Raw genomic sequence first — 14,688 nt, forward strand, 5'->3', positions numbered from 1 at the left:
TGTAGGAAACAGCACTTCATCATTTATCATAAATTACTCAGAGCGGCTCATGATGAAAGACGAGCATCAATGTGGTAGCACAGAAGGTCACTGAGAAGCTTACAAAACCAAATGATAAAGGGGAAACACAAATTTGATACTGACTTTGTTACAGCTTTGCTGCCTTCCTTTCAACAATCTCTTCTGATCAAATACACAAAGACCTCAACAAATAACTAAAATTTAAAAAAAAAAAATTACCTTTATCTAAGTCAAAAAAATAAAGTGAAAATATTCCAAGCAAATAACACTAGTATGTATCAGCTGGCTTTATTATAAACGTTGACATCAGTGAAAATTATCTGATCAGTGAGATCAGCAGAGAGACCACTGGCTCTTAATACTAATTTAACATTTACACTTAAACACAGTGTTATAGCCCCTCTATCTGGTAACAAGGAGCAGCCAAATGAGCTGGCCAGAGTGATGAATCTGATTCTAATCCAAAGTTCTTCTTTACGGTGAACAAGGTGAGGTGACACAACTTATTTTAGCTGTCAATATGTAGATAACCACATGTAGTTCCTGAATCTACAATAGAAGCTACCTGGCAGGCCAGTAGGGCAAGAGCCTCACATTACAGCCATCCTTCCCCAGGGCTCCCGAGGCATTGTTGCCCTCTCAGGCCTCACCATGGAATGAGTGCACGCAGGGAATCAACAGTGCTCTGCCTTTTGAAGGCCATACAGTGTCAGCAGAGCTCGATCCCAAAAGGTGCTGAGCGGCTTCTGGAAAGAGGGCCTCAGATGGGATCAGAGGGGCAGCATGGCAATCAATTCATAGGAGATTTTTGCCTCCAGAAAACCTGAAGTCACAGGTTAATTTAGGTGAGGCAGTAGAATCAAGCTGATCCACGTGTTATTCTCCTTGTATCTCCACCTGCAAATTTTTAGATACTTGAAAGCTACTATTTTGGGTTAAATCTAGGGCTGTGTTGATGTGACTGTGGAAAGAAACTAAACATTTTAACACACACCAATTCTAATGATTCTTGCAGCACTTTGAAGAGGCAGCGGAATGAAGTCAATACTTAAACAGATTCAGAACTAGTCAAGGACCCTATCTAAATGACATGGGACAAATTAGCCTTGGAGAATCTTTACAATGTGCTGTTTGTCCCTCCCTCTAAGTCCTAGAGACCCTGTATCTTGTGAAATTAACACAGATTATTGTGCAATTCCTTGAACCAACCCTGACTGTGACGTCTCAGGGTAGCCTAGCTGCTGCTACTGCTGCTAAGTCACTTCAGTCATGTTCGACTCTGGGCGACCTCATAGACGGCAGCCCATCAGGCTCCCCGTCCCTGGGATTCTCCAGGCAAGAACACTGGAGTGGGTTGCCATTTCCTTCTCCAATGCATGAAAGTGAAAAGTGAAAGTGAAGTCGCTCAGTCGTGTCCGACTCTTAGCGACCCCATGGACTGCAGGCTACCAGGCTCCTCCGTCCATGAGATTTTCCAGGCAAGAGTACTAGAGTGGGGTGCCACTGCCTTCTCCGGGTAGCCTAGCTAAGTCCTCTCAAACCTTCCCTCCAAATCATACCCTGCCCTAAGGAAAAGGTGAGGCTGTTTCATTAATTCCAAGAGGCCATCTTTGCCCACCAGGCCAGACACACAGATGTAAAGCCAGTTGTTACTTCCCTTTAAAGTAGTAACCTGCTTGTTAATGACCTTTTACTTCCCTGGCCTCACTTGGCCTTTTCTCTCCCAAGACACTCTCCCTTGAAACTACCTATATCTGCCCTGATCGCTGCTTTCTGAAAGGATCTCATATATTTCTCAGTTGGAATCGCATACTTCACTTAATTATTCGCTGGAATATAAGTTGTGACCTCGACAAAATCATAAATGCAGATCATGAATTAGCCTTCTCATGCATCGCATACTCTATGCTGGCAGACCTGTATAAAGTCACTCTCAGAAACAAGCATGGCTTACACGTGTAAGATGGGTGAAAAGTGGGGTAATGTATGCTGTATCAGAAACACTCCTGGTATGGATGAAAGACAATCTTATATAATATAAACATAAGGTATCCATTCAGAAAGACTTAAAAAGGAGCATCTCTAAGGCATCTCACTAAGCCAAGACGCTAAGAACAAAGGAAGCTGCTGAGGCCAGGAAGACCTTCTTTGCCTTTACTAGACTGTGACATGCGCAACAAACATGGAGAGTCACAATCCGGTGTCTATAAATGGGACAACCCATACGTTTAGGTCACCACCCTCGGGATATGAAGTGTTGGTCAAAGGAATGTTTTGAAAGATGTCTTTTATACAATCAAGCTTGTACTGATGTATACAAAAAGTGCACAAATCATAAGCATGCAGCTTGATGAATTGTGGTGAATAGAGCTCACCTGTGACATTAGTATTCTGATCATTAATATTTTCCCAATACCCCCCAAACCCCATATCTTGAGTTTCCTTCCAGTCACTATCTTGACTCCTAATGTTTAATATTATATACACAGAATCACTTTTTGTTCTCTTTTTGCTCACCAAAGTATTGATATTTGTGAGCTATCTTAAAAGACTCTGAGCACAACTCATGATCAAATTAAAGACCAGGTGTCCTACAAATCACCTCTATTCACTGGCCTATGGAACTGTTCTATCTGTAGACAACCACCTAACTTTACTATGTGAATAAACACCATTTGATTCATTGAGAGGATTACAGTATCCAATAAAGCGTTGAATTGGTCATCCCACCTGTTAGTATGTGATCTAAGTCCTCTCTTACAAGATCCAGTGCTACAAATTAGCCTTTTCATTTTCCTGTCATTTCATTCTTAAAATAGATCAGGTAATTGGTTAGTATACCCTAAATTGGTTGATATCTATAGGTTATATCCATCCTTAGCAATACTACTAAAGACTGACCAACTTCAGCAAGCTTCAAAAGCCATTAAGTAATACAGTAAAACTATCACTTTTTTTTATCCTTACAAGATCAAGGCTAATAATCCAAGGTCCAGGGTATGACACTGCCTTCAATAAGGCATTATTCCCCATAAGCAATGAAATTTGTTTGTATTTCTCCACATCTGCATTTCACAGCAACTCAGCTCAGACAACACTTTAATGCTGACATCATCAATGAAGACACAAACTCTTAGACTAGAACAAATCTTTACAGAACCATGACCAATAATTGAATTGATTCATGGATTTTATCCTTCACTTTATCAAAAGCTTAATAACTTCTAATTAGAGAGATAATTCATGACCATTAAATGAAACTTAGAAACTGCAGCAAAGTACAATAAATTAAATGACCTTTCTATTCCACAATCCAGAAATCATTAGCTTTAACAGTTCTGTATACTTCCCTTGATTACAGTTACTATTTATTAAATCTATTATTAATAATTGATATAGCTTTATATAACTGGCATCTTATATAATTTTCTACCCCAAAGGTTAAATATTTTCCAATATATTTAAAACAACTAAAAAACACAATTTAATGGCTTTGTAAATCTATCACATGGGTAAAGTAAGATTTATCTTATTTCTTTTATTTGTACCTAAAACTTATAGATGTACATTCACTTGCCAAATATTTGGTTATGGTATTCAAAGCTTTTCATTGAATAAATTTTGGTTACCTTTCTTATGAAAAACCATACCTCAAATATCTACTGAGGAATTCACTGAGCATTGAGAAGTTAAAGCTGCATGTAAAACAATCCAAGTGCATATTTCTTGTGACATATGTATTTTCTCTTAAACTTGCCCATAATTTATTCAACAAGCATTTTTTAAGTAACTTCTCTTTATGGAGTGTATCCAAAGTAGTCAACGTAGTTCTAATAGAAACCACAATTAATTTATAGCTTTGAATATTGTTTAAATACATTACCTAATTACAGTAACAAGAACAACCAGCATAAATAGGTTTGTGAGGAGCTAATATACAACTAACATGTGGTAAATATAGCTCTCATTTATTGAAGGCAGAAGCCCTACCAGCTGTGGGTGTCCAGCATTAAAAGGGGGCACTTGTCAGGTTTTTAATACAAAAGGGAGTCTCATACAGAAAACTCAATTAAATGGAATTCAGTCAAGACAGTGTTTAATATAAACATTTCTATACCCCATTTTCACTTTTCTATCCCAGAGGCTAGATTTTGTCACCATGCTGATAAAAACTCTAGGTTAACAATAAGTTTGGTTAAGCAATCTCATTTCCTCTCTTCTTAAAGAATGCAGTTGTCATTCTTAGTCTAGTGGATTCATTCACAGTCTTTGCGATTTTGATAACACAGGCTTCCTGACATTACAGCACTCCTACTCTTCAGCATAAAAACTCCCCGGTGGCTCAAGGGGTAAAGAATGTGCCCACAATGCAGGAGACCTGGGTTCCATCCCTGGGTTGGGAGGATCCCCTGAAGAAGGGAATGGCAACCCACTCCACTATTCTGGCCTGGGAAATCCCATGGACAAAGAGGAGCCTCACAGGGGTTGCAAAGAGCTGGACACGACTGAGCGATTAAGACTTTCACTTTACCCTTCTGCATAGCTATTTGAAGATTCTGTAACTTGATCGTAGTATTTGATCTATTTCTGTTTTCTTTTTATGAGTTTGCAAAAGTAGGAAATCCCAATCATTTTTCATTTTAATTCTTCAGGATATTTGTTCTTAGGGATCCTTGGTACATAGCAAAGTCAAACAAGCAAGTAATGATTGGGTCGAGTTGTTGGTACCCTTGGCAGACCATCAAGGTCTCACCAAACTTCTTAGTAATGCAGGCTAGTCAATGGTGGGTACCTCGCAGGATAGTTCCAGGAGGGAATTCAGATGCTCTGTGGGAAACACTGTATATGCGCAACATCCAACATTTACTCTGTAGGGTAGGTATTTTAAGCCTCAAGGCTATTACTCCAAAGGCTCCTGGACACATTTCCATGGGCCACTCTCAGCATACAATGCAGTAACTACTGCAATCAAAAGCAAGTTTAGAGTGAGCAGAGAAGAAAATTTTGGCTAAATTTCAGGAAGCAGAGAAATAAAGTCTGTAACTATTTTCTGTCACTGTTCTATTGAATCACCTACAAGCAGCCACAGGAGGAAATAAGAGTTAAGATCAAGCAATAGAAGTTTAGAGGAACACATTCTTTATCTTTTTTGAAATACATCCTAAATTTCTCCTTGGACTGGAAACCAGGGCAATTTCTCTGCTTACAAAGGCTCCTTTTACCATAGCAAAGAACAGGTATGAACAGATATGCCATTTACACAGTTAAAAATGGCAAATGTCACTGGCTATGAGCTAAACGCTTGAAAGAGATAATGAGCATAGATATATCAACCCTGTATCAATGTCTTAGGATTTGGAGTGGAAAGAGGTTACCTGTAAAATGATCTTCCCATGTTCCTGATTTTTCAAAACAATGCCACTTACATATGTCGTAGGCAAATTATACAACCAATCTAAGCCCAGCTCAACTAACCTGCATAATTCAGATAATCAGACTAGGCTATAGGCCTAGATGATTATCTTTCAATCCTTGTTTCAATAAACATATAAGACAAAATGTGTACAGTGTGAACCCTCCTGGCACACAGTAAAATTCCACAAATGACAGCTCTAGTTGTTCTTACCTATATTCTCAAGCCCCTTCTAAGACTGAGATTCTGTCAAGACAGCTCTCCCATTTCTAAAAGTAAAATTCAAAGCACAGAAATCAATTAGAGTCTGCTTCCAAAATGATGATGGAGTGATTTTCTCTTAGTGAAATTCTAACTCCCTGGCAATTGACTGGAAGAGCAGGCCAGTGGTCATATGTAATCATGGAAGGGTATCTTAGGAAGTAGGCTAATATCCTGAAGAATTCTTAGCAAATGCTTAGCATAAAAATTCTCTTCTCACTCACAGATTTAGAATGAACTTATGGTTACCAGACAGGGAAGGATGAGGAGAAGGGACAGTTAAGGAGTTTTGAATCAACATGTACACCCTGCTATATTTAAAATGGATAAGCAACAAGGTCCTACTGTATAGCACAGGGAACTCTGCTCAATAAGATGTGGCAGCATGGATGGAAGGGGAGTTTGGAGAGAATAGATACATGAATATATATGGCTGAGTTCCTTTGCTGTCCACCTGAAATGATTATAACATTGTTAACTGACTATTGCAGAAGGAAATGGCAACCCACTCCAGTACTCTTGCCTGGAAAATCCCATGGACTGAGAACCCTTGGAGACTACAGTCCATGGGGTCGCAAAGAGTCGGACACGACTGAGAGACTTTCCCTTCCCTTCCCTTCCCTAATTGAGTATACTTCAACATAGCATAAAAAGCTAAAAAGAAAAGTCTCTTCCCATAATCCTGGCTATAATGTATCACTGCTAAAGCAGTTATATAGATTCAGAAGATTTATCTTCTTGATCTTACAGTGTATACTGCATCCATGATACACACCATCATGTCCAGGAAAAGTCCTCAAAGACAAAATCATCAATGGAAGCCGCTAAACTTCTATTATTAAACTAAATTCTGAGTTCAGTTTGCAGGCTTGTTTTTGACTAGCCTCTTTTTATGCCTGGAAATGGCAAGCTATGATTTATGTACAATCACCAACCTGTCTTGAAAAATAAAGGCTCAGAACAAAAAGAAGTAATACTGTGAAATATAATTCAGGATGAAGTTTCCAACAAACACAGACTTGAAGCAAGATGTTTTCAAAATGCTAATATTAAAGTTCCCTGAAGTACAAAAGCTCTATCTAAAAGAGCTCTTTGATGCGCAAGCAACCCATTAATCCTCTGGAACCTAAACCACAATAACTCCTAAATTAAGAGGGGGAAGAGAATGCAATGCAGACATCACATCTTTTTACTAACGTGCTCTCTAAATTCCAAAGATTCAACGACAATAAGACAGTGTGGGAAGGGAACAAAAAGGGGTCATAAGGGCATCCTTTGTTTCATTAAAAATTTTCAGAATTTTGTGGGTTTCAGATTTCCAGATAATTATAATTCAATACTCTCTCCCATTTTCTCTCAAATTTCAGTTCCTCTTTTGGAGAAACATATGTGCGAAACAGATTACAAGACTATCTACCAAGCAAAGGATGAGAAATGGTGGGTTCCAGTTTCTGTCTAAGCTTTCAGGGTGATTCGAGGGAGACTTCTACACCATATTCCACTGTGTGTGCCAGGGTACCAGAGAGGAACACAGGAGAGATGCAGGGGCGTGCAGGCATAATCATCGCTCACTGTAACGGCAGATTCCTCAAGTCAGGTAGCAAATGAGCTCCAACACTGCAGATGAATTCAATGGTCTGATGTGGTTTTGGAGGAAAATACCCAGCCTATCCATTTTCCATCTCTGCTGACATAAAAACAGTAAAGTATTTGCAGCTTACAGGCTCTTTCAGAAGCGGTATACGGAGCAGGTTATTATTGTCACCCCCTCATTATCCCAGAGGAAGAAGTTAAAATTCAGAGAGATTAAACTGGTTCTTTGAGGTTCACAGTTATCACAGGATTCAAGGCTACAGGGTTTTTTTTGGGGGGGGGGGGATTTTTTTCTCTTCTATTCCAGATGCTGTTATCCCTCCCAGTAAAGTTCCTAAAATATATGGTCATGACTGACTTACATTTACAATACTATTACCTACAAAGGCGATACTTTCCCAACCCTTAGCCAGCTGGCTGTCAGCACTCCAGTGTAACGAACTTAGGGCCACGGCACTGCGAGAAAGTCACAGCCAACAAGCCAACCTGAAGGACGCCTGCATGCCTCTGCAACTTCCTTTTGGGTTGTGTGCTCACCAACACTCAGTGTCAGTAACAAACCTGTTCATGCCAGTTGTTCTTACTATAATTATGTTATTCAGTTAAGTTTTATGTAAGCCAATGACATATGATTACACAAATGAAAGATAATTGTAGTTTCTATTAAATTATAGCTGAATGTTTTGAAGAAACTCCAAATGGAGAGTTGCTGGGGGGCGGGGAGAAGGAAAAGAAAGAAAATTCTTTGAATTATATGAGCAAAAAAATTGTAAAAGAAAAAAATAAAAAGAAACTATAAAAGATTCCCAGGGCAGGGGGAATATTAGAGTATCAGTGAAAAATCTGGTTGAAATTCCTTCACCAGTATCTTTGGAGAAGAAACAAGTAATTAGAAGAGTAGCATATGAAAAAAAAAAAAAAGATGCTAAGCTCAAACTAAGAGATATAATTTTTTTTTTTAATGCCTACATCAAGGTATGGGAGAATGAATGTTATATATATTTGAACTTTTAAGCTGATTTAAAGTTTTATTTTTCTGGTTTTTAAACAATTACTTTTATAGATGTTTTAAATTAACCAGTTAACCACCAGCATAGTAATACCCCAATCAACATATAATAGTCATTAAAATAAAATTTAAAATGAAAACATGACATGTTCAATTCTATAATTAATTGTTTTATGGACTCAGATAACAGGTACTGTCAAAATCAGTATGATTTGTACATCAATCTGTGTGGGACAATAAATGGTCATTAGTTTTCCATCAAGTTTTTTGAATCTTAAAAAAATTTTTTTAATTAAAAAGATAAATACCAAGACAGCTTGATTATCTCAATTGCATCAATAGGTATAATTTTTTCCCTTAACTTTCTTTATCAACCTAGTGAAACATGGCTTACCAAAAAGGTTGACTTTTAAAACAACTTGAAACCACACGGCAAGGTTAAGCATATCTAAGAAAATTTCTTGTAATGACTACTGCTTATACGATAAGCTAAGGAAATAAAAAGTAAGATAAAATAATCAAAAGTCTGTGAGGGGCCTTCAGACAGAGCCATGATTAAAATCGATAAAAGACTGGATAAGGAAGGAGTCCCTAAGTCCTCAGAGAAAAAGCTGTAAAAATGCAAAACCAAACCATGTGTCCTAAAACTTTCATTAATAACCACATGAATGGATTTAGGTACATTTCCATCCTGGTACCGCAAAGCTTTAAACTGAGTCTCTTTCTCCCTCCTGTCTTCCATATGTACATGGTTCTGGAGGAAACACTTTTTTGAGTATAGACAAGTAAAATCTCTAGACTCCAAAAATGTCTCAGTGGTATTTGCCAACGCAGTACCAGCTCTGTGCCTCACCCAACACAAAAGTCTGAAGATAAAAACAGGTTCATGGGGAGAAAAATGAATTCTAGTTCTATTCACAAGCAATTCAAATGCACTTTTCAGACTTAGGTTCATGGCTCTTTCTTTGCTCTTATATATTTCAGGGCCAGCTTTCATGTTCCATTTTCTACACCTCAGATAGAATACTGAGATATGTTTGGCACTGGATATCAGAGGTTATGAGGAAAGAATTTCTACATAAGAAGGTAGATGAAAATCATCCTTCTTTTCATTGTGGTGTGTAGATGAGGAGGAGCTGAGAAAGCATGCCAGAGAGGAAGAGAGAGCTTGTTCCTCTAAACACTAGACCTCCTAGGATTGCACTGTTTTCAAATTCGGTACCCAACACTTGATTGTGGCTTAACCTGGTTGTAGAAACGTTGGTTGCTTTACTAACCAAAAGTAAGGAGAGAAGCTGCCACACACCAGCTTTTTTTGAACTTTTTGTTTTTCTGACAAACATGTAGATCAACACTGTGTTTAAAAAAAAAAAAAAAGGCTATCCGGGAAATTGCACAGACAAGAGATGTCTGGAGTCACCAATCAAGCATGCAAAAGGAATGTTCTCTTAGCACTCCCAACCCCTTCTGTCTCAGTCATGTGAGCAAAGGAGGAGGAAGACTGAAACCACTGCCTTAAGGAGCTGAGGCCAGATTAAAAATGGTTCTAAAGAGAACCTTGCTGATTCTATGCCCACACCCCTGCCTGCCTCTTTTTCTCCTGTTAGGACCATGAAGCACAACGTAAGTGTCAGAAGAGTAAAATGCACAGCATAACTGACTAATGCAGGAGATTCTCATAATCCTGTATTAAGGCCAGAGGAAATCAAAATGTACTCAAGCTGCAACATGTGCTCATAAAAAACCTCTCATTGGATTTCATAAGAAATATTGATCTCAAACTCTGAATCCTCCCACTGTGGTTACCCCATATGGTTGGGGTGAGTCCTTTCCATGCTGGAATTCCTTTGATGGCCCCAATTCACGTGGATAAAAGACAACATAGGAGTAACTTTAAACAAATTATACTTGAGGCTGCTTATAAAGCAACTCAGAGTACTCTTGCTGAAAGACTGAAGATGGTTTAAAAAGGATAAGAAAATTGTCAATGTTATCAATGGAATGCTCCAAAATGACGTTTGGGTAAAGTCTGATTTAGATACCCTTGGTTATACTAAAACTGTCATCCTACCATGTTTAAACATCAATGATACACTTTACGTTTATTTCTCTACTAAACATACTATTCAAGATTTGTGATCTTACTCACTGGAATAAGCTATATACCTTCCAAATATGACCCAAAGAATAATCCATTAAAACTGGCTGTGTTTAGTACTTGAATTTAGCCAAGATCTGGTCTTCTGTTAAATATGTTAAAGGGTGTTTTCTGCTGAGTAAAACAACAATCCACATTTGCACTGACAACATTCTACACACACGTATGCATTTCAAGTGTAAAAATACAATTCAATGTGCCCTAAAAGGATGTTTATGCACTGGTCAAAATTACTGTCTCTTACTGTCTGCAGTAAACCTCCCTCTGGATTAAAAGATTTGTAAACTAACACTACACTTACAGCTGCAGAGACATTTTGTAGGAAATAATCTCTTAGAGGCAGTATGTTCAAGATACTTGTTTTTAAAGCATCTGAAGGAAAGGCAAGTCCTGGGAATCCAAGAGACCCCAGTAACATAGAAGAATGTTTGGTCTGGCTCATGTTCTGAAAGTTGGAGAATGGGAAGAGTCCACTTCTAAGCCCTTCTCCCCCTCCACCTTGCAAGTTCAAGCTTTCTTTGTTGTTAATCCTACAGAAAATCAGAAACAATCTCCTAAACTGGGCCTTCCCATAGCAAATATAACTTTTGCTTACAAAGATCCTATTACTCATTTCAAGTGTGTTTATTCTAGAATGAACCAGTCTCTTCCACTCCAAAGAGCTACACTGCGTTTATAGACAGTATCCTTCTGGTCGACCTAAGATAAACACAAAGACTCATTCTACAAGCCTTGTGTTCAATTCAAAAGCATAGACCCTGGCAATTTCAGAATTTGTGAGACAGTCTCAAGAAAAAAAAGCATCGCTGTCAGCTGTCTTCAGGGGCTAAAATACAACCCATGACTTTCATTTGGAAAAAAAAGAAAAGAAAAAGCATCTACTGAAGTCTAAAGGTAGGAGCTAGAAAAAAAGGGGACTTTCTCTCCTGGGAACTTTGGTGACATAATCAAAACAAGTGAAAAATATTAATGCAAGATATTCAGGCCATTCTTCGGCAGTGTTGATGATCCCTCAAATGAAACCTTTATTCCCTTTTGTTAATCACCCTGCAATCTTGCACTCAAAAAATAATTAAATTATCATTTTTCTTTAAATTACCATACAACCTGCCTATTTAAACTCATCTTTTATGGAAACTACATAATCTTCCTTTCATTAAAATTTCCCTTGTTGATATAGACAAACCAGGTCAGTTTCTGCTGGATTTCCACACTCGTAAATCCCTTAATTCAACTCTTCGCCGGAGGTTTAAAAAAGAGCAGGAGCTGAACCTCAGATACACATAAAACAAATACTGCTTATATGTCTAAGTGAACATTGACACCATTTACAGGTTCCCCCCTCCCTTTTCCTTAGGGCTGAGAGCCCTGTCAATAATCATTATTTATTAAACATACTGCCATTCCCTTCTACAGAATGTAGGAAGGGAGCATGGAGGGGTAGAAATAATTACCTTGGGCTTTTCTTTAAAGACCTCCAGAATGGAAAGGAAGGAAATCAATTGAGAAAGAACATGAAATATCCCCTATATTCAACCCTCCCCTGACATACACACAAGGCTGAGAAGTACACCGATACTCCATTAATTATATCAACTGTATCAAAAGAAGAGATTAAAAAAAAAAAAAAAACCTGGGGTCTTCAGGATAAACGCATCTATTTTCAATCCACTGAATGTTCACACATACACTTGCACATCCTTTACCCATCCACCAAACTCAAGCAGCTAGATTTGCTGAGAGAAGCCTCTACACACCTCCTGGGAAAATGTGCTCTCAAAAATTACTGCTTCAGCCAAAGGAGAGAGAAGCAGCAAGTTACCGGCTTGCCTGCCATTCTGCTTTGTGGCAGATTCTGTTCATTCCCCTCTCCTCCCTGTCTCCCAATTTATCTTTTTAGCCTTTTTTTTTTTCCCCAAAGCAGAGTAAAAACATCAGGAATGTCTCTCGTTGGACTTTACCCTCAACAAATCAAAAAAAAAAAAAAGTTTCAAAGGTTAAATACCACCCCAGGTAAAACCGTAGGTAGAGAAATGAAAATTTCCCAGATGACTGGAAGGTTGGTATTCCTACTCAAGAGTTAACGATGAGCACTCTTCCTTTCCCTCCAGATTCTGTGGCTCAAAACAGAAATACAATGTAAGCAGAGCACAGCCAGGCAGTTTGGGGAGAAAAGCTTTGCACAGAACTTGAACTGGCAGGCTGGGGGTTTGTCCTAAATAACCTTCACAGGTTGCACAAACTGTTCTCAGATCCTGATCCCGAGTCAGATTAAGAGGCTGCCTAAAATTTCCTTAGAATAAGAATGAGGTGGGATAGTGGGAGAGTGGTGGGAGGTCAATTAGTCATCTGAAACATTTAAAAAGATACAGTCACATCTCCCAGACAGGCAGAAAGCTCTCATGCTTGGGTAACTGACCAGTGCTGGCAGCAACTGAGACAAGGTTGAAGAAGCTATATTCAAAGAGTGACCTGTTTCAAAGGAGTTGGATTTTCTCATCCTTGAGTGCAGGGAACTCTGGCCCATTTTGCCTAAATTTTTCAGGCATAAGGAAGGGGAACGAGGTTCACACCCCACCTTTGGGAAATGAACAAAGCAAATGCTTGGCAGAGCTGAAAAAACTCCTCCTCCTAGAGAAAAGGCAGCTCCGCAGGGCTCCCTTCAGAATTCTCCTTAGTTAACTCACTCTCGGCAGACAGAATCCTTTTCTACACCTTGGCATGTCCATGGGCAGGGTAGGCGGTTATCAGTTTAGCCCTCCGCCATGGTTCGCCTCCTTTCCCTACCTCCCACAATGGCTTCTAATTAACCCTTCCTGGTCCCTGCCCGGGTCAGGGCTGCTGGAATTGTCCACAGCTTCACTGTACCAATATCTCCATCAAATGACCACACACAACCCCCAGCCCACCCCCACACGAACACAACTTCCCTCCGCGGTTTAACGTCGGGCAATGCTTGTACATTTCCTTCACTGCTTCCTACAGGCAGGGAAAGGGCTCCTCCGTCCTTTGGGGAAGGCCCTCCCTCCCTCCCCAGCTCTCACCAGGAGCTGGATCCCAGAACTCGACAGCAGGTCTGCAGTGAAGAGGGATCGCACTGGCTTTAACCCCTTGAAGGGAGTTAGTTCTCATTTGGGACTCAGTGAAGTAGGGCCCGTGGAGCCTGGCTGACCATCTCCCTCTGCTTCATTCCACCTTCTCCCCTCACAGGGGAAAAGGCCGGCACCTTTTTCCTCCCCTGTGGCCAGTTTTAATTCTCTCACTCTATGTTCCAATCCGGGGCTGGGGATGAAGGATGCTAGAAGCGGCGAGGGGAAAAGACAGCAGGAAGGCAGAATGGAAACTCAGCAGTAAATCAGAGTTCAGAGAGTGTTTACTTACGAAATTTGGGGCTGGTGCTAGTTTGTGGCGCGGTGGTGGTGGTGGTAGAGGAGGAGGACGAGGAGGAAGTGGAGGAGGCAGCATCTTGAAAAGGAGACAGAGTCCAGGAGGGAGTAGAATCGTGAAGGTAGGAGGAGGTAGCATACGCTGCAGTGGGCCAGGAGGGCATGGCCTGGGTACTGGGGGTTCCTGGCACCGGAGGTCGGGAGCCCAGAGTGCTGCTACTAAAGAAAGGGGCTGTCGTAGGCAAGACCGTCGGGGGGGCCGCAGTGTTCCGTGCCGTGGTGGAGCGCGGGCTGGCCCGGATGGGCACCCGGTGCCCGGGGAAGCGAGTGGGCGCCCGCGTGATGGTAGTCAGGCGGGTGCTAATCCGGTTGGGCGTCCTGGAAGAGGCGGCACCGCCGGCGAAGGGGGTGGCGGGGGACGTGGTGGAGGTGGTCGTGGTGGTGGTCTCCATGGCCTTGGGGAAGGAGCTGGGCTTGGAGAGGAAGAAGGGGTCCTGGCCCATCCCCTTGGAGTCCACCAGGTCGGTGGGCACGTATTCCTTGACGGAGCCCACCACGATCCATTTGAGCAGCATGAGGCTGAGCCCCAGGCCGATGAAGCCGATGAACAGAGGCACCACGCACAGCCACGTCTGCTGCCGGTTCCACACGATGCAGTCGCTACAGCGTAACTCCCGGGGGGGCTCGGCCGCCCCTTCGCCGCCGCCGTCCGGGCCCCCGCCCGCCGCCGCCGCCGCCGCCGCCGCAGCCGCCGCGGTGCCCTCCTCGGCCGAGGCGGCGGCTGCCGAAGCGGCTCCAGGTGGCGAGGCAGCGGCCGCCCCTTCACTCATCCTAGGAGCCGGTCTTC

At 41.1% G+C, this 14,688-nt stretch overlaps 1 protein-coding gene across 2 annotated transcripts in view; it reads right to left on the reverse strand.

Annotated features, from left to right (window-relative positions):
• Nucleotides 1–14,671, reverse strand: part of NRG3 (neuregulin 3) — a 1,219,292-nt gene extending 1,204,621 nt beyond the window's left edge. For both annotated transcript variants that reach the window (XM_040242574.1, XM_040242573.1), the window contains exon 1: nucleotides 13,837–14,671. In XM_040242574.1, coding sequence (XP_040098508.1) covers nucleotides 13,837–14,671 — 835 coding nt within the window. The remainder of the gene's footprint in view (nucleotides 1–13,836) is intronic.
• Nucleotides 14,672–14,688: the final 17 nt, after the last annotated feature.

The sequence above is a fragment of the Oryx dammah genome, unplaced genomic scaffold (genome assembly GCF_014754425.2).
Source record: "Oryx dammah isolate SB20612 unplaced genomic scaffold, SCBI_Odam_1.1 HiC_scaffold_6, whole genome shotgun sequence".
In the NCBI taxonomy this organism is placed as follows: domain Eukaryota; kingdom Metazoa; phylum Chordata; class Mammalia; order Artiodactyla; family Bovidae; genus Oryx; species Oryx dammah.